Here is a 21,878-nt window from a genome sequence, read left to right on the forward strand (position 1 = left end):
AATTTTGGATATTTCCATTTCTAATAAAGAAGTTTCTTCCATGATTATGATAAATAATATAATTTTTTTTGAATACAATATCATCCAGAATCGTTTTGAGAGTAGCTGCATATCACATTAGAGAAGTCATGGATTCAAGTCCTGGCCAAATGCACTACTGGAGAGATGTTGATTATTAAAACATAAATCAACCGTCCCCTATAAAACTTTTCCGATTTTTCTAGCTTAATTGTTGTGATGGATCCAATAAATCAGTATATTTTCCCCTACAGTTTCTCGCAAAATCGAGTTATTAGTCGAATATCCTACCTACATAAAGTATTTTCCGCAAAGCTGATTTATATAAAAAAATGTTGATTGTCCATAGATGTCTCTGTTGTATTCAAACAATGTATAATTTCAAAATATATAATTTCGAAAGAGATGTATATTCATATGTAACTGTCGTTGGAAACTTTGTGAATAGGTAAATAAGTTCGCCCTCAGCCCCGGGGGCACCGAAGGCTCCGGGGGCGAAGGCGCCGGATTCTGGTATACATATAATTTCGAAAGTGACTTAGTATATATGTTTGCTTGTTCGTGACAGTCAATTTAATAAAAAAAAACAAACGAAAACCTAAGGGGCACAGATGCCGAGGGCGGAGCCCTAGGGGGCGAAGACCCCGAGGGTGTACATATATTTTTTTTATAAGAGACTTACTACATATGTTTATTTGTTCGTGACAGTCAATTTAATAAAAAAACAAATGAATATTCAAATAAATTTATATAAAATAAAGCTATTCATATAAATTTAATAAATGGTTTACAAAAATATTAGTCACGTTTAAGCATTTTATATTACAAATACCGAGCGAAGCCGGGTAAGACCACTAGTATGTTATAATCTTTTGTTAGGCAAGTCTAGCAGTTTGCTGTTGCTTTCTTTTTGTCGAATACTAATTACATAAAAGAATTTTCATGTCCTTTTTGACGACGGATTTCTTGTAGAGATAATTACACGACAACTCCATTAATTGACATATACATACATACGTATATCATATACACCGTTAGACTCCTAAAGAACATAATGAAAAACTACAGTGAGGAATTTTTTTATATGAAGAAGCATATAAACCTAACTAACCCCTTGCTTAATAACACGCTCTTATGCATTATGCATTCAGAAAATAAGCTCATTATTGCGTTCACCAGTACTTCATAAAACGAGATTGCATTCGGTGAGCCTCAAACATAAATTTTCCATTCAGTACTTATGTATATCATATAACAGTATATATTATACGACAGTCTTGAAACAAAACGATATTTCACGTTGGCGGAATTTTAACGATGAATCATTATTTATAGCAAACAGAACGTCGGTCTCCGATAAACCAATGAAAAATAAACAAACAAAAGCGTTAAATGGAACCGCGGTAGAAAGCCAGGAGCAAGTTCACGGCTTTTATTGTTTCCCGAGGATACTTTTTCTCCTCAGACGGGTTGGTTTTTTTTTTTTAGCAATGCAACCGTATTGGAGGCAAAAAGGGCAAAAGGGCTAATTTAAATACCGTCAAGTTGCCGGAAGCGATATCCACACCGAGCCACCGTGGATGCCGATTTCCCAGAGCAACGCGAACGGAATAGCGATGAGCGCGTGGAAAAACTCGCTTTTCCGCGAGGAAAATTGCCCGCTGCGCCACCAGACCATAAATCAAACGGCACACCGGTAACTCCTCCGATATCTCGAAGCTTCTCATTTTTTTTTTAATTTATCGACCGTGTAAACGGACGACTTACAACGCTAAATTGTTGACCTTCGTCACGACAGAGCTGAGACACTTTTATATGAAAATTATTTGTACGCATACATATATTATTATGAACTATAGACGTGCACATTAGCTCTATTGATATTCCATTGGATCCGTCTTATTGATTGTCGATTTGGGTATCACTTTTGATCCTCAGATCACCGTTCACAACCACATCAATACTTCCTTTTGTCAATTCGGATTTGTCTTGAGATATGCTAGGCTATTGTCCAACCATTTTTATTCTCGCTTGCTTTTTAGCGCGCTTGTGCGATGCAAGCTAGAGTATAATGCGATTGTGTGGAATCCACATGAAGCAAATTACTCTCTAATGATTGAGAAAGTGCAAAAAGCATTTCTTCATTTTCTATAAAGGAAATAGTATGGGTATTACCCATACCTCTTCCCTAATTCTTTCCTTTGGATATGCTTGGGTATAATTCCTATAATATGCTGACGATTCCTTTCGTCGACTTGGATTTGTTTTGAGATATGCAAGATTATTCTCCAATCCTTTGTCTTCTCGCTTGCTTTTCAATTCGCTTGTGAGAAGTAAGCTAGAGTATAATGCGATTGTGTGGAATCCGCATGAAGCAAATTACTCTGTGATGATTGAGAAAGTGCAAAAAGCATTTCTTCGTTTCCTATATAGGAAAGAATATGGGTATTACCCATATCTCTACCCCACTCCTTTCCTTTTGGGCATGCTTGGGTATAATTCCCTTGAACTTCGGAGAAACTTCTCATTAATTCGTTTCGTTCTCCTGCTCTTACGTGGTAATACGTCATGCCCGTTGTTGCTGGAGCAGTTGGGACTTTATGTCCCTAATCACTATGTGTGTGGTAGACATCATCATTTGCTGGCTGTACCTCCTGCCTGCACAGTCCTTTTTCGAATGGCTCCTATTCCAAGAGCTATTCGACTTCTTAATGAAATCGTTGCTGTCGAGACTGAATGTGATATTTTCCACCTTAAAGAGCGTAAATTGTCGGAAATTACTCTAACCCATTTATCTGGTAGTCTGCGCTCATCATTGTTTTCATGATTGATTGTGATTTATGAGTGAAATTTTGATTAACTCTCTTCCATTTGGGCCTTACAGGGATGTTTTGTATTTGTAGTTGTTTCTTACATATTTATTGAAACTGCCTGTAGGTGCAAGGCATTCCTTATGCTATATATTTTTTTATTTGATATTTTTACTTTATCTGTTATTATTAAATGCTGTTTTTTATGTTTATGTATGGATGTATTTATGTTTATGTTCAAATGTATTTTTTTTTATGTATAATTGATGGGTGTATTATTTTCGTTGTGTATTGATTTGTGTTTAATTGTTATTTTGTTTTTTTTGTGTTATGTTTTTGACCATTGTGGCGCTTTAGAAATTCCTGTTATGCCACAATGGTCTGTTTAGAATAAAATAAAATAAATAAATAAATAATTCCTTTGAACTTTGGAGAAATTTATCATTAATTCGTTTTATTCTCCAGCTTCTACGTGGTAATATGTATGTACATCATGCCCGTTATTGCTGGAACAGTTGGGATTTTATATCCCTAATATTTATGTACGTGGTAAACATCATCATTTGATGGTTGTACCTCCTGCTCACACAGTTCTTTATCGAATGGTTCTTATTCCACGAGCTATCCGAATTCTTAATGAAATCGTTGCTGCTGAGCCTGAACGTGTTATTTTCTACCTCAGTGAGCGTCGGTTATCGGAGATTATTTTAACCTATTTGTCTGGTAGCCTGCGCTCATCATTATTTTCATAATTGAATGTGATGTATGAGTGGAGTTTTGATATTCTCTCTTCTATTTGGGCCTCGCAGGGATGTTTTGCATTTGCGGCTGGTTCTTATATTACATGTACATATATTGGTGGTGGCTATAGGTGCAAGACATTCCCTACTTTGTAATTTATTATTTATTTCTAACATGACAATTATACAATTCACACATATGCCCTTTTTATTAGACTAATATATGTATGTTCTTTATCAAATTGCTCCTATTCCAAGACCTATCCTACTTATCAATGAAATCGTTCTTGCTGAGCCTGAATGTGATATTTCCACCTCAGTGAGCATAGGTTATCGGAGATTATTTTTACCTATTTGTCTGGTAGCCTGCGCTAATTATTATTTCCATAATTGAATATGGTGTATGAGTGGAATATTGATTTTCTTTCTTCGATTTTGGACCTCAGGGATGTTTTATATTTGTGACTGTTTCTTATATATTAGTGCTGGCTATAGATGCAAGACATTCCATACTTTGTATTTTAACATTTTATATTTTTACTTCATCTGCTATTATTATAATGCATTCGTTTTTTTTCTGTTTATATATTTATGTATATATTTTTATTTTTCTCATCTCTGTGTATTTTTTTGACCAATGCGGCGCATTAGGGACTTCTGTAATGCCACAATGGTCCAAACTTAAACGTAAATAAATAAATATCATACTTAATCACCGAACATCTATCTATTCGCTATTGATCGTTTGCGATTCGAGTCATAAATATTATTATTATTTATTTGGGGAAGGGGGGGGGGATGAATTTTGAATCGGAACGACGAGCACTCAGTGTATTGTTATAAAACATCGGGGCAATAAATTGAAGAAATGTTCGGATGATTGATTGTGCTGTAAAAATACTGACGCATCAAGTCATTCAAAAATATACGCTCTACGAAGATCGTAAATGTGAATTACACACCGCTTCGTATAAGCTCTAGCGTCTAATCTTGAAACATATCAAAAATATATACAGTATCTCATGTGTCTCGCACTTAGACGGTAGAGTACAAAATGTTATGAAAAACTTCAACTTTTTGCTTAAACTGCAACCACTCGAGCAATGCTGGAAATTTTTGCAACTCTTCTACATATACATATATATGTAAGTATGTTAATATGAATTCCGGTTTGTTTGACTATGCAAATTTACAGTTTTCAATTAAGCACCAAATTTTTGTGTAGAGTCATTCGGCACTATTAGCTTGGTCCACCGAAGGTTTCGATTGAGATATAACTGAATATGTGTGTAGTAAATAATATTTATCAATAAAAAAACACGTACCTGAAAGCCGTCGTATGTCCACGAGCCAAACTTCATAACGCAAGTTTGCTCGTCAAACGGAAAATATTCTACGTCAATTTCACAAGATGACTTGTAGATGGCCGGTGGTCTCCAATCTACACGACCCGTGTAATTTAAGGTCGCTTTGGTAGCCAGGGTCACCTCAAAGTTACCATCGGCACTGCAAAAAAACAAAAACCCAGTTTAATATTAATGTTAAACGACTAAAATACGTGGGATCTTAAAATTAAAACTCGTAAAAGTGTGTGTTTATAAAGAATCGAAACAAAAAGGAGAAAAAAGGGGAGTGAAAAAGTAACTTTCCGAACTGATTAGCATTAATTGAGTTGTGAAGGGGTGGTAAAAAGCCGCGTTTGGAGCTGTCATCGCTCTGATCTGACACAAGATTCCGATGTCAATTTTAATGAATTCATTAATGATTAAACTCATCTATCTTCATGCTGGAAACATTGGTTTACTTCAATGTAAACTAATCGATGAGATGTCAAAACGACACGAAGAGTGGTAGTGGTTCAAAATCAGATCACAATCTCTTGACGGGCAGGAATTTCATTGAACTAACAGAGTGAATCTAAATAATGCTAGTAAAAATATGAACATATTCTTTAGTTCCAGAATTGTTTTTCAATAAGTAGAAAAGTGGCAAACAAGCGTCAACGTGGCTAAAAGTCAAAAGTATTGTTGCGTAGGGGTGGGTTCAGGATCCAAAAGAAAGGCCAAAGTCACTTCACAGCATTTATTCAACGATCCCAGAGGTTCATACGGAATCCCCGCTCACTCCATAATAATCTAATCTGCTGTGTGAACCTCATTAAGGCAAGCTGCACAGCACAGCTTCCCCGATCCATTAATGAGTCTATTGTTTACGCACGAACTCGTCCCGGTCTGTGAGAACTCCAATGAATTCTTTATTCGGGCACTAACTTAGTCCCATTAGCCTAATCCGGGGTCTTATTTGTTTACCCACGAATGCACTTAGATAGTGCATACTCTCTCTCTCATGTTCAAGACCGATTCAAAATAAAATAAAATAAAGTATATCATACATGATTGTTTTTATATTAATATTTGTATAAGTCAAACCCCGTGGGTTTATCGGCTTTCCCGCCGTCCCCATGTATTTTAAATAAATAAATAAAATCAAACACATATAATTCGTACATATATAAAAACAAATAATCGAGTCTATTTAGAATTGAAACGTACATTTTTTAATAATAAAACTAGCACATCCAACTTTTACCAAGACATTTGTATATAAAATAATCAAGAATAAAAGTGACGATCACTCTTAAATACGTTAAATAAACAGAATTTAAGTATACATATGTACATAGTAATTTTTTTTTAGCACAATTTTGCCGATTGTGTATCGAAATTACCCAAAACTCACTAAAACAGACACATTATTCAAGAATCAACTCGACTTCATAAAAATTTTATATTTTTGATAAATTCAAACAATTAAAATTTCATTTGACCTTATGTATGTTCGGCCAAGTGTCCATTGAGTCAAATATCCATCAGTCAAATGCCCGTCGACCAAGTGTCCATTTGTCAATAGTCCGTCAACCATCAAGACACCATCTCATAATGGTAAATGAAGTATTTTTACAAGGTTTTTGTTAGCTTCACTTCGCCAATCGGTCTAACGAAATTCATCCATTCTTTCGATCACTTTGCCATTTTGCGAGGTTTGGTCGCCGATAGAGATTTCAATTGTTTCCGCTAATTTGATGATGAAATATAATCGGAATAAACATGTTTAAAAACCCAAAAAAGAAACGGTGTCAGCTAACCCTTTGCCACTAGCCTATAGCCTTATACATGACTCCAAATTGATCGTTTCTCTATCAGAGTTTGCCAATTTTATCTGATCATTGCTGAAACGGTTCCTGAAAATTGGTATTAAATCTAATCCTGTTGTCACAAAAATCTGCCTGTGTATAATTTGTATTAATTATACACAGTAATCTGAAATCCATAGATGTCACTATGATTATTATTTCTGATTAATTGTTATACTCTATATATTCTGATTGTATATGTATGTATTACCGTATTTCTGATTTCTGATTGTTCATGTATTTCATTAACGTACCCCCGTCGCATTGGAGCAAATCTGTAATGGCGAGTGTGTATTGATTTGTGACAATAAAATAAATAAATAAATATGTTTGACATTCCACCCCCCACTCTTTTTGTCAAATTTAAATTGCTTTAATGCTTATAAATTTATCATTTCCACACTACATATATTGTATAAAATTTGTATTATAGGCTCTCATTATCTTTCATATATGTATATTGTTGCATATGGGTGGGTGGAAGATCCAAATAAAAGGCCAAAGTCGCTTCACAGCATTTATTGGGTGAGTAAGGAGATCCACGCACTGCCAGTGCTCCGTCCAGAATGCCTTGATATGGCCTAAGTACCTGCTTATAAAGCGCAGGTCGCTCACTGCATCTTCCTCGACGCGTTTGTTTACCTATTGTTATAGTCACGTACTATGTAGATATGAAGTCCCACGGTCTTGGCATGCAGTCCCACGCTTTCGCGTTGTCAGTCTGAGAACTCTAGCGGGAAGTGGCTGGGAGCCGTTACCGACAACTAAGTCCATTGTTAGCCGACAGCACTTAAGCCTGGAGATAATCCTCGAAAACCAATTATAACGGCGGCTCCTTTTAGCATATGCTACAATATTTTTACTTCACTAATAGGTTATATACATAATTAGCACAAGATTGTTCCGAGCCGAGTTTCAACACTTTTCAATAGCTGAGCAAAGTTTGCACACGATGTTTATTTAAAAAAAACGAAAAATTAAGTGAAATGTTCCAAACATTCTCTTATATAGTGACAAAGTTTATTCACAAAATAATAGCCACATATGTATACGAGCACAATACAAAACACGTCTTTGCATTTACGTACAATACAATACATTGTGTTCGTACCTACATACATATGTAAGTTTACACCTTGAAGATTTTATATTCATACTATGTACATACATATACAATTCAAACAAACAATCAATACAATAATCGTAAATTTCAACGAATAAAGCTATGTACAATGTATGATTTAGAAAAATCTCGTCCGCTCGGACATATTGTCCCAGTTTGTCTCATTTCCGAAAGTTACCTTTGAAAACCTACCACCTTTAAACACGTTCCGGTATTGGGAAAAGGTCTTAAGTTGATCGTAAAGTAGAAAGTATTTATGAACATCGGTAAAATGGAATAAGAGCGAGAACTACGACGTGCTTCACTCACCCGCAATACCCACATCATCTATTTTTCACGACTTTTCATTTAAGAGGTTGACATTTCATTTTAGAAAAACGTGTGCTAAATTGGTCGTAAATTCAAATTGCATTTTTTCCGAATTCATCATCACTGTGACGGGAAAAGCAATTTCCATTTTAATTATATGTACATTAAGTACTAAAGAGAAGCAGACACTAAAATAAAATGGAAAAAGCATTTTCATAAGAAAATATCTAAATATTCAATGATCCAAAGTACGTACATACATTTATGTATGTTCTAGTACAAAAAAAAAACGAAATTGAATATGGAAATATTTACAATTTAATAGCTCTTACATTAGGTATACTAATTAACTGTGAATGTGTACTTAAATATGACGCAATGTATTTTATCATGAAAATATTATTCAAATGAATTTAAATATTAATTTTTATTAAAATTAATTTACCGTCAAATGGAGCGGCTTGTGTGAAAATTATGTATAAATATCAATTCATACTATCCAGCCTTGCACGGAAAATACATTGTCCGGAAATTACTACATACTTCTATTCATACTATACAGCAGCGCATGATTAGATAAGTTTGGCCGAGTTCAAGGCAAAATTGACTTTATCGCATTATTTTTATATAATATTTTTACAATATATATTTCATCGAATATGTTCAGTCGCCTTTACAGATCGCTCAAAGCGACGAGTGTACTTATACAGATACAATACAATCAATATCATCCACAATGACATCTATAAAGAAATTTTTGCAGCATTTTTGTAATCAAATTGGCGAATCTCAAGACGCTGAATAAGTTGAGATTAGCGAGAAGAGATAGGAAAGGGGATTCCAATTTTACCGGAACCGTTTCAATGAAAATCCGAAAAATTGTCAAACTCTGATAATAAACGACCAACCTAGAGTCACCAACTATAGGGGGACTTGAACCCGTGACCACTCTACTCGAAAGCATAATATGCTAACCACTAATCCACGCCGCTCGTAAAATATGCATATATGTATGTGCATTACAGAGCGCGACAATTTGGCACAATATTGCTCGCGTCATATCATCGTGTCAACATTAATACAATATGAAGTTTCCGAAAATATTCATTTGCACATGCACACATTCGTTAGTACACCAGTACTCGCTACAGAAAGCCGGTTTTGCATTATACGCTACGGTGACATGTACTGCTGTATAGTATGAATAGATTTTGTCGGCTACTGCTGCACGTACACGTTACGGAACATATGTATGTATGAATGTGTCCTTATAGAACATACCAAAGAATATAATAGAATTCGTCCGGTACGGTGATTACTGGTCACAAAGTCACTAAAATCTCTACAACGGAACATTTGGCAGCCGAAAAGTCCATCATATTAACGAGAACTTGAATGCCAAATATTGTGTATTCGCGATTTTCATGGCAAAAACTGTCTTTGTGACTACCGCAATGTGACGAATAGTCCAATTACCATTTCGTCCTGCTATTTACGTGCAGTTTGTTTGCAGTTTGTTTGCACAGTTTGCAGTCTGTGTTGTGCCAGTATGAATAGACCTTAACGAATATACATGTATAATAGTTGTATATATAAAAAGTTGCGTGTTTTTTAAATATACACAGAATTCAATGAACAAAAATGAGCGAAAAGCTATTAAAACATTGAAACCTTTCAGACGTCGAAAGTCAAGTGGAAAAAAAATTATACTGCCTAAAAACAAGTCGAGTGGAATTGAACGAACTTGACTTTTGAAAGGTTTCCATTTCCTTTACAAGTCATTATAAAAATAAAAAAAAAAATAAAATATATATATATATATATATATATATATATATATACATATGTATATATGTATATAAAAATATATGATGATTCTTCCAATATATTTTACACCAAAATCTAAAATCTCATTAAGTATATGCATACATTCATATACGATTATGTATGTACATACATATGTACTTATATATTGGCAATAAGCCCTTGTTCGTACAGAGTTTTGGCAAAGCTTTTTATTTTTATTTTAGCTCATACATACATACATTCGTACAATATTTCGCCCTTTGTCGAGTGTTTTAATTAAGCACGAAACAACGGCCGATAGGAAAGATGGCAAGAGAGGGTTGAATTGAATACATTTTCTCCGGTTAAAATGAATCCTCGCCTACGGTTTGTTGCAGGGGCGTCCGGAAACTGCAACGGCAGCAAAAGTTAATTTTAACTTCAAACACTAGATTACGACTTTGTCGACGACAATTCCAGAACAGCCCTACCGCTATGTATTTATGTATGTATGTAGTTGTCCCATCAATGTTTCGGAACGTGAACAGGATGTTCCGAAAATACTAGGATATATCGTATAAATATATTGTATATCATAATAATTAAAAGATATACTCTTTTATATAACAATCAATTGATTGTGCTTCTTTCAGTGATATTTTATCGTACAAAGTTGAAGAGAGAAGAAAATCGTTATTAAATACAATCAGGGCCGTGGATTCGGGGTCGGAGTCGGAGTTGGAGTTGGAACCGTAAAAAAATCAATCGACGCGGACTCATTTTTACTATTTTTTTAATTGATAATATTACAGTATGTGTCAACTGGCGCCGTCATAAAGCCGCGCGGGACAAAATTGTGCAGCGACAAATTCGCGCTAAACAAAAAAGCGTGGTAACAAAATCGCGCAATGCATATATAAACAAGAAAATTAATATAAAAACAAGTAATATAAGATGCCATAATAACGCATGCAATTTCCGTTCCCGTTCCCGTTCTCGTTCCCATTCCCATTTGTCCGTAAAACGCAGGTAGCGAACACATTTGAAATTATTGCGTTGCAACGACACTGATTTCCATTTTTTCCCGTTTTTTTTTTCACAGTAATCTTCCCGGACATGCACACAACAAATCCTGAAAGTTTCATCGTAATTGGTTCAGTGGTTTAGCAGCCTATTCGAGACACACACACACACATTCATTTTTATATTTTATTTTATTGTCACAAATCAATACACACTCGCCATTACAGATTTGCTCCAATGCGACGGGTGTACGTTAATGAAATACATAAACAATCAGAAATCAGAAATACAGTAATACATACATATACAATCAGAATATATAGAATATAACAATTAATCAGAAATAATAATCATAGTGACATCTATGGATTTCAGATTACTGTGTATAATTAATACAAATTATACACAGGCAGATTTTTTTTGTGACAACAGGATAAGATTTAATACCAATTTTCAGGAACCGTTTCAGCAATGATCAGATAAAATTGGCAAACTCTGATAGAGAAACGATCGATTTGGAGTCACAAAACCCCCAAATCTAACCAGCAGTGGCGAGGACACGAACCTATGACCTCAGTGATGCTAAATATATACGCTATCACTAGGCCAAACTGCTGGCTTGGCTTGCTTGCTCTATATATACATAGACTAGCTGAACCCTGCATGCGTTGCAATGCCACAATATCGCATGCAATTCCCGTTCCCGTTCTCTTTCCCGTTCCCTTTCCCGTTTTCGTTCCCGTTCCCGTTGCCGTTCCCATTTTTCGGAACAACGCAGGCAGCGAACACCCTGGTCGCAACGCGAAAACATTTGAAATTATAGCGAATGACACTCACTCCCGTTTTTCCCGTTTCCATTCCCGTTTTTCCCCGTTTTGTTTTTCACAGTAATCTTCCCGGACATGCACACAACAAATCATGAAAGTTTCATCGTAATCGGTTCAGTGGTTTAGCAGCCTATTCGAGACACACACACACACACATTCATTTTTATATATGTATATAGATAATAATTTTATATACAAATTATAGAAGAGGTATGTTTTTAAAAGTGAAGAAGCAAATCTGTGGTTGATTTGCTTCTTTACCTTCATTGTCTTTCATTGTTTCTTAATTTTAATATGTTTTTGTAATTTTTCTTGTTTGTTTGCTTTATATTACCATGTGGTGCTCACTGTACATGGAATATTATATTTTCATTTATTTTTGTATATTTTTTTTGTCTCACTGCGTACTGCTTCTTTTTATATTTTATTCTGTATGTGTGCCAATTTAAATAAAATAAATAAACGGCTCTAAGCCTTCATATATGTATAATACATGCTCCTGTCAGTGTGAAGATACTTCCTGAACAATCTCAACATGTTCGACTGGAACTTGTTATATCGACACGCAAACTTCCTAGTCACGCGATCGAACCCAACCTGGGCGATTTGCCGACTTTAAATTGATTGAACTAAAATATATAAAATATAACTTGGCCAATCACCTAATAAGTGATGACAAATCTTAAGACGGGGCTATGTACATACCGTAATACACACATTATACGATACGGGTTGGTAAACGGCGAGGCTAATTAATCCTGTCGGGTCGGCAGACTCTTTATCAATTATTCGCTATGCTTTAACCCTCGAGCGCTCGCACGGTCTCATCCCTTACATAATTGAACTTTTTCGATTAGAGCTTGTTCTGTAATTATGCATTATGGCCAGCGTTTACCGAGCGTCAACTTTTCCACGTGAGCTCACCGGTCGTCAATCAAAACATAAATAAGAATGAGTCATATTTTTAATCAGGTAAATGTGGGTTGATTAAAATCATATACGGTACGTATACTAAGAGACCGCAATTTCTAAAAGTAGCTATGAATAGTGTGCTAAATCTAGAACACAAACATATGTTCCATTAAAGTATCATATTTGCCATTAGGGTTGCCGAAGGTGACATCTACATGACATCAAGTTTTTGTACAAAGTATCAAATACCAATATTATACACCTTTATAATTGAAAATGACATAAGTCGACTTTTCTTCATATCCATTATATATATATATAATGCGCTATAAAAATACTGGCGTCCTATATGTAATACGTTTGTTCTTCTTTCTGGATTCTGGACACATGGAATTAAAATAAGTAATAACAATTTGTGAATTAAGTCAAACAGAAATAGTGTTTTTGGAACTGAAAATTGGACTTCCGCCACTTTCAAATATAACGGTTCATATCTTCGTTTTTATTTATTAGGCTATTTTGCTGACTCCAATTTTTTAAGGACTTGGCTCATATGTTTTTTCCAAACACTTGAATCTGAGCAAGTGATTAAACTCTCAACAACATTCATACATATAATTTATTCGATTTTTTTTAATATATGTACTATATTTTTTTTGATATTGTTACGTACGCCGCGGATTAAGCAAATAGAATCCCAGAGACTATGTGACCGTTCAAGGGTTATCTGTTAACGGATCAACTAAGTGCTTGCACTTAGGACCAACGGATATCTGTTAACGGATTAACTAAGTGCTTGCACTTACTTCCAGGATTATATCTGGATTCTAAGTGCATTTAGGCTAAACAATGACCGATATTAGTTATTTCTCAGAATCGGTACGGGGAGACCCAATATCGGGGAAATACATATCCCAATACGTGACTATACAACAGGTAAACAGATTAGGCGTCCTGAGAAATCTACCCTTTATAAGGCGGTACGTAGGCGATATCAGGGCATTCTGGACTGAGCACTGCCAGTGCGTGTATCTCCTTAATCATCAATAAATGCTGTGAGACGACTGTTGGCCTTTTACTTGGATCCTCCACCCACCCCAACGCAACAATATCATTACACACACGTGTATGTATAGTAGAAATTAGATATTTATTTTCCGATTATATTTAGGTATTCTGAAAACAGGAACTAAAGCAAAGTTGTAGCATGTAGTTTTTATAGAATGTCCCTTTTAGGAAATTGGCGTTTTGACATCTCAAAAGATTTGACAGCTAAAAATTTAATGTGACACCTGGTGAAGACTGTTGGCCGAATGGACACTTCACCAACGGACACTAGGCCGACGGACACTTGGCCGAACAGACACTAGACCAAGGGACAATTGGCTGAATGGAATTTTCAATTGTTTAAATTTATCAAAAATATCAAATTTTAATGAGGTCGAGGTGATTTCTGAATAATGTATCTGTTTTCAGTGAGTTTTGAGTAATTCCGATACACAATCAGCTAAATTTCTATTCCGCTAAACGTTTATCGGCCTAATGTCCGTTCGGCCAAATGTTTGATCAGTCAAATGACCGTTCGACCAAAAAAGTCCATCGGTCAAGTGCCCATTCGGCCAAAAGTCCGAGCACGATTTGAAGACAAGCTTTGACTGTTAGCACTTGAACTAAAACCAATAGCCCTGTTCGACAAATGACGACTTTTAAAATGTTTCAGAGACGGGATATGACTTTTCTTATAGATCTATGCCCAGTGAACACGAATCTGGCTTACCTCGATAAAATAAACAAATTTTTGTTATTAATCCACAAGAATAGTCGAAATATGATTTTTCTAAGTGGAATTTTATTTAATTCTCATATAAAGATAATTTAATATATTATCCCTATTAATTGAATTCAGATTCGTGTAAATACGAGTAAACACTAGTACGAGCTTTTTGCTAGCAATTTTACCGATTTAAAATTCAGCACACTTCCAGTTAACCCTTTTAAACGAAATCAAAAAATAGTATGGCCAGAATACTATTCTAATAAACATGTTTCAATAGAAAATACTCAATATAATATAGTATTAACAGTGGGAAAAAATCCCAAGTGAAAATACGTAATTTTGACTTTTGATTTGAACTGGACGACTACTTAGAGAAATTTGAAAGCTAAAAAGTACTACAAATGAAAGATAAAATACCCGACTGTAGATTCCAATATTCATTTTGAACAGAAAGTTAACAATTTTTGAGAAATCGACCGAACAACACCAAGATATAGAAAAATCGCGCGATTTAAAAAACACATATATCTCCGAATATCGAGCCAACCAACACTTTTTATTACCAGATTCGTGTTCACTGGGCATAGATCTATAAGAAAAGTCATATATCGTCTCTAAAACATTTTTCATATCGAACAATGTACATAGTTAGTGTATGAACCGGAGAGAGCACAGACTGTAACATATGCCTATACATTCTTAAAAATTAAATAAATAAATAGATTGTAAGACTTTCATTAAAAGACTTGTACTTACGTATTAAAAATCTAAAGAATTTGTCAAAATAAAAACTACTCTAATGTATATTATACTAGTAGTATTTGATATATTCTTTTTTTTTCAACTGAAATCCTTACTTTTGATCAAACGAAATGTTTCTGGCGAAATTAATTACCCCGGCACTACCCGTATAATACTGTATTTACCAACTATAAGCCTACCGTTTTGAATTATAAATTTTATTTTATTTTTATTTTTATTTTACATATATACCAGGAAGGCCTTACAGGTAAATCCCAATACGCCTTCCTGGCCACTTACAAATACAAATGCAGCATTTTTTTATTATAAGTCGTTGAATTGCGAGACACTGAAAAAACTCGCAAATTAACGAGACATCTATGAATTGTACATAAATTTTTATTGTACATCCATCAAATTTCAAATAGTGGTGACATAGTAGGTAGGAAGGATTTTTAGCCAATTTTTTTTTCCGGGAACCGTTTCAACAATGAAATCAGAGAAAATTGGCAAACTCTGATAGGAAACGATCAACCTGGAGTCACAAATCCAGGTCTGACCAACAGCATACTCTGAAAAATTCATTTTCATTCAGGGATAGAACCCGGCACCTTCTTGACGGTAAGCAGAAGCTTAACGTCCGAGCTATGCTGCTGGCTATATGTACATAGGCATAAGTCGCAAAACAAAATACCCAAGGGATTAAAAATCCTCACGGAAGCAAAATTCATAAAGATTTATTTGCAATCAACCCTGAATGATTCAAGTATAATAGCCCCTGCCATAATAATACATAGTAGGCGTACTTTTAATATAAACTCATCATTACCCTAATTGAGTCATAATGAACTCATCCTTTAAAACAGTCAAAACTCTCGGAAATCTTTCAACTAGTTAGCAACTCTCATTAATACTTCAAATTGACGAGTGGAACGTTCCGAGCAGGTACAATTTAAAACGAACTGCGCCAATGAAATTATACAACAAAATTTAAATTTAAAAATCGACTATATATATATATACATATATATATATACCACAGCAATTCGAAAGATTTCCAAAAGATAATAAGAAAAATTACAACACCGAATGCACTTCGTTCAGAACTACACGTCCAGAACGGACGTTGCTAACGGGCTTTCGCATGCAATCGTTAAAATACAACACACAACAACACAAGTACATACATATGTATATAATATATCACAAATATAAGCTACTTTTTCCAACGTTTTACCGATGAACAAACGAATTCGCGTATACATTCGTGAAAGCTTTTTAATTAACTTTGCGCGACATGCCGACGAATGTACATGTCCGTACATATTTTCCGGTTAAATTAAACAACTTGATTAATCACACAGTGCGATCCTCTCAGAACTTGCACGTTTTGTCAACGCTAAAAAAATATAAAGTGCGCATTAAATATATGCGTAAAAAAAAAGACGAAACGGCACCAAATTGAAACGACCGTAAAACGATCGTATTTCGCGAAATGATAATAAAATTTATAGCTCGTACGAAGTTATTCGCATGTGACAAAGGAAAAGCTGCGATACTTTAACAATGCGATAAATGTAAATTTGTGAAGGAATGCCCACACATGTGCATACATATGTATTATATAATATATCATTGAATTATTCACATCTGCATGTGAATTGATTTTTTTTCGCATGATAGTATTTTACGTATATACATTTCGTATGGCACGCAACGCGTTTCTAAACACGCCACGCGACTGGGAAAACTTTAACGACGTCTCGAAAGTCTTTCACCGTCGGAAAATGAATCGGTATTCGTACAAAGGAGACTAGATCTCACGAAACTTTCGATATAAACAGTTTGATTAATCATCCGACGTCTATTTAGCGCTTTACGCCACGACGGACCAAGCAAAATAATTCGCTCGTTCAAACTTTTCCAACCAAAAACTGAGTGATGTCCAATAAAAAGGTTAATGAGGTTGAAGAGATTCCCCCGCTCTTATATAATGAAATATAAAATAAAAAAATATACAAATACATATGTACATACATACATACATACATAAGTATATACAGAGAGGCGTAAACGTAATATAGCGTTATTGTTTTTATGATTTATGTATATAATACTGTTTTCGGAAAAATGTTAGCACTAAATTTGACTATTGAAGTAGATATTTGTCTGCAGACAATCTGTCTGCCGTAGCTAGTTGTGAGATTTATCTCTTAACTCACTATGGACTTCAAAAAATATAAAACTTCAAAAGGCCATCAACACAGCGTGTGTTTTTAAATCCTACAAACTTCATACAAAAAACAAAAATTATTTTTTAATATATATTTCTAAGGTTACTTGATGTTTTTTCGCAATGAGTTGATCGATACATTTTTTTTTTTCATTTTGTAATTTTTTTATTTAGTACTAGCTGAACCCGGCATGCGTTGAAATGCCACAATAACGCATGCGATTCCCGTTCCCGTTTTTGGGCGATTTTGTTTTTACAGAAACCATCACGGACGTGCAAACAATAACTCATGTAAGTTTCATCGCAATCGGTTGAATGATATAGGAACACATATGTAACAGACAGACATTGATTTTTATATATGTACATATAAAGATAACTAGTGATTTTACCCGGCTTCGCTCGGTATTTGTAATATAAACCGCTTAAATTTATTTGAATATTCATTTGTTTTTTATTAAATTTAACGTCACGGATTCTATGAACCAACGATAGTTACAAACATACAAAGTCTCTTTCGAAATTATATATTAGATAGATGTGTATTTACTGAGTAGATACATATAAATGCATACATATACATGTAGATTCCTACTTTCTGGCCACAGTGTCATATTGGGGTGACTGTGGTATATGTACTTGTGTATTAAGAGGGCTGGACACCAGCGCCTTGTCCATACAAACGTATTACACTTCTCCCTTCCTCAATTATGGCACAAAAGAAAATATATTTTAATATGCTATGGATATCCACCATAGGCATGTTTCTGTGGTTTTTATTTTTTTGATTAGCTATTTTTTATAGGAGCTAGGAGCCGACAAACATCTATAAAATCGCCTATTTTTTACACCCACGAAAAGAGTCCAGCGTGCTTATTTAACGGCTGATTTTTAAAAAAATACGAGCACAAAAACATAGAAAATATCTTTCTCATACTGATGATGGAATTTTTTTTTAAATTGGTCTAGTTTCAGAAGAGAAAACTGGAGAATACGAAACCTCGATTTTGTCGATTTAAAATATGTATTATTTGGTCGAAACGCAACTGTCGCATTCACTAAATATATATGTATATTGATATATATTATCGCATTCACTCAATATATACATTCACTCAATATATATATCGAAGAAAGGAACGGCAACAAAATTAAGGTTTTGGGTATACAGCCCTCTTAAACAAATAAATAAATATTTACATATATATATATATATACATATATGTATATACATATATATTCATGTTAATTTGTGTGTGTTTGTGTATGTTTGCGTTCTTTTCGTTCTTTAGATTGTGTTGAGTTTATTTTATTTATTAATTGTACATCCAATTATTTATAAAAAACATCAAGAACGCGATTCAAAACACATCCGTGTGGACTGAATGGAATTTCACATTTCATTCTACTGAAACTTAATTTCTAATATTAACCATATACATTTATTATTTTGAATAAAAATACCAATAATTTTATTTTACTACCGCCATCTATGTATAAAACTAGAGACTACATAGACGTCACCCAGATTTCAAATTTGCAAACTTAAAACGCGTCTCAAACGATATTTTATCTCTATCGTAATGGCGAAGGATCCGTTTTACTTATATTGATGACCAAAATGAGCAATATGGCAAAGTATGAAAACGATCGGATAAGAGGCAATTTTTTTCCTGAATTGTAATCGTAAGTGAAACGTAAAGGAGGTTTGTAATAAAAATACATTATTTACCGAAATTTGCACTTGATATTCGAATAAACGAAGATCAAATTGGAAAATAAAAAAAAGTAATTAATTATTTATATTTGTATCAGCCTACGTTTGGTCATCCGAAGAAGAGATTCGCGCATAGGAAATAACGTAAAATATTAATGGGGCCCTTAAAGGGTTCAACGGGATCAGAGAAAAAAAGACGGATCGTCGTCGAAGCCTTTAAGATATTTTAATGACGACATAAAACTGACACGGGACGTTGAATGGCAATCAGGGGGTCGTTAAAAATTTAAGAGGTCTTATTTCAATTTATGACATCGACGCGGATTTCGGCACCCTCATAAACAACCCCCCCCCCACCCCCTCCCCACCAAAAAAAAGTTGCCCATCTGCGAATATTTCACACAGAGTGCTATTTTTAAATAAGCATAAAAATTAAAAGCCCCTCACAGAACAGCGCAGCGCAGCGGTTCGAAACGGACAAAAGAACTAATCAAGCGAAGCCATATTTTCATAAGTATTCTTTCGGCATTCTCCTTAATGAGCGCGCTTTAAACTTAATAATAAATCGAGTTCTCGCCACACTTCTTACGGACGTGAGTAATAAGAGAAAACCCCAATATTCCCTCCCGGCTTTCTTTATATCTCGTCCTCTAGAGGAGACGTTCGCCGATTCTGATCCTTCGAGTGATTGATTGCGAGATGGGAAAATGCGTATTAAATATGAGACACCGAAACGACGGCTTTCGCTAAACTATTCATCGAGTTGAAACGCAGTGGGGATCATTGGAGTAGTTTGACATTCGCAAAGGACACGCCATTCCTTGTTATGAATATGTAAACAGGTTTTTGACCCTGCGTGTCACACAATTTTCAACCTTATGTATCGTAATATTATATACTTTAAATCAAATAATTGAATAGCATCGATTAAGAAATACATATTGTAAAACTATGCACTTTCTGAAACTGAATGTGCATATGAGCCGATATATTTGAAATTGGCGTAGGTCCACTTTTCTTAATTTCTTAAAATATTTCGCAAAACATTAAATAATATAAAAACGGACGCGGTATATGGGTATTTATTTATTTTTTACATATGTATATTTTACATTGTTTGTAATGCGCCTTCCTGGCCAATTACAAACAATGCAGCAATATTACACAAGTCGTTGAATTATCACTGAGAGTTGAAAACAGCTCATATATTTATTAATTACCTTATACAGTTCACATGGTTTTCGTGTAAGGGGTCATTTTTTATATCTCTTATTTCTTATCCGATCGTTTTCATACTTTGCAATATTGCTCATTTTGGTCATCAATATACGTTAATGTATCGTCTGCCATTACGTTGCAGATAAAATATCGTATACAATGCGTATCAAATATCCACAATTTTGGTTACGGTGACGTCTTGCAAGCTACCATAATCTATCTTCAACCTTTTTGCCGTGATATGGCCATATCAGATTTTAATTGTTTAAACGCCTTTAATTCACTCTATATTTTATAAAAATTTATAAAATTAGGGTTGCCATATTGTGGTCGTAGAAAAGGATAACACCCAAAACAACCGATTACATAATATATAATTATTTTTACAAACATTTCAACGAACAAATTACAAGCTTTTTATTACCTCCTTTGCATTTCACGTGGTTTTCTTGTAAGTGGTCATCATCATTATATCTCTTATCTCTTATCCGATAGTTTTTATACTTTGCCATATTGCTCATTTTGGTCATCAATATATGTTAATGTATCGTCTGCCATTACGTTGGAGATAAAATATCCTATACAACGCGTTTTAAAAACGGGGCCCGTAGACCTTCCTGACGTTTAACAAGCGTTCGTCCCGTGTCTTCCAACCTGTTCGCCTTGATATGGCCATATCAGATTTTAATTGTTTAAACGCCTATAATTCACTCTATATTTTATAAAATTTGCTCTATAGGTTCTCGTTACCTCGAATATATAAATATTTATAGTTTTAACTCTCATATGTATACATAAATTTCAAATTTGGCGTGTAGCTTCTTGTAAGGTAATGCACGATATATATTGATTTTTGGCCAAATATGTCAGATCTGACATTTCACTGCTTAAAGTACATATCTTCACCGAGTGATATCTGCGAGATAAGTATTCAATAAGAAGTTAAATAACAAAGAAGCTTATAGAAATGGAGTCGATATCGTATAATTTACCTTTTTTTATTAGTTTTACTTCGTCAGTTTGACTGACAAACTTCCTACACTCTTCTGATCGCTTTGAAACTTTGCCATTTTGCGAGATTTGACCGCCGATAGAAATTTCAATTAAATGTCGATGTCGATAAACACGTTTAAGAATCTAAATTTTTTGGAAACTATAGCTTATAGTGGGTGATAGCTTACCCACTACCAATAGCCAGTAGCCTTATTTGTTTGACTTTCCGCTCCCAACTCGTTTCGTTAGATATTAATTGTTTAAACGTCAATAACTTTATCATTTTCACACTATATGTATCTTATAAATTTTTCGTTATAGGCTCTCATTGTTTTTTTGACCATTGTGGCGCTTTAGGAATTCCTGTTATGCCACAATGTTCTGTTTAGAATAAAATAAATAAATTATCTCTCATATATATTTCTACTTCTCTAACAGTATATATGAGATATATATTTT

The 21,878-nt window shown here is 34.4% G+C and overlaps 1 protein-coding gene across 1 annotated transcript in view; it reads right to left on the reverse strand.

Moving 5' to 3' along the window:
- Positions 1–21,878, reverse strand: part of LOC143914384 (acetylcholine receptor subunit alpha-like) — a 220,890-nt gene that overhangs the window by 74,518 nt on the left and 124,494 nt on the right. The window contains exon 4 of the mRNA XM_077434587.1: positions 4,894–5,074. Within this exon, the coding sequence (XP_077290713.1) occupies positions 4,894–5,074 (181 nt within the window). The remainder of the gene's footprint in view (positions 1–4,893; positions 5,075–21,878) is intronic.

The sequence above is a fragment of the Arctopsyche grandis genome, chromosome 1 (assembly GCF_051622035.1).
Source record: "Arctopsyche grandis isolate Sample6627 chromosome 1, ASM5162203v2, whole genome shotgun sequence".
In the NCBI taxonomy this organism is placed as follows: Eukaryota; Metazoa; Arthropoda; class Insecta; order Trichoptera; family Hydropsychidae; genus Arctopsyche; species Arctopsyche grandis.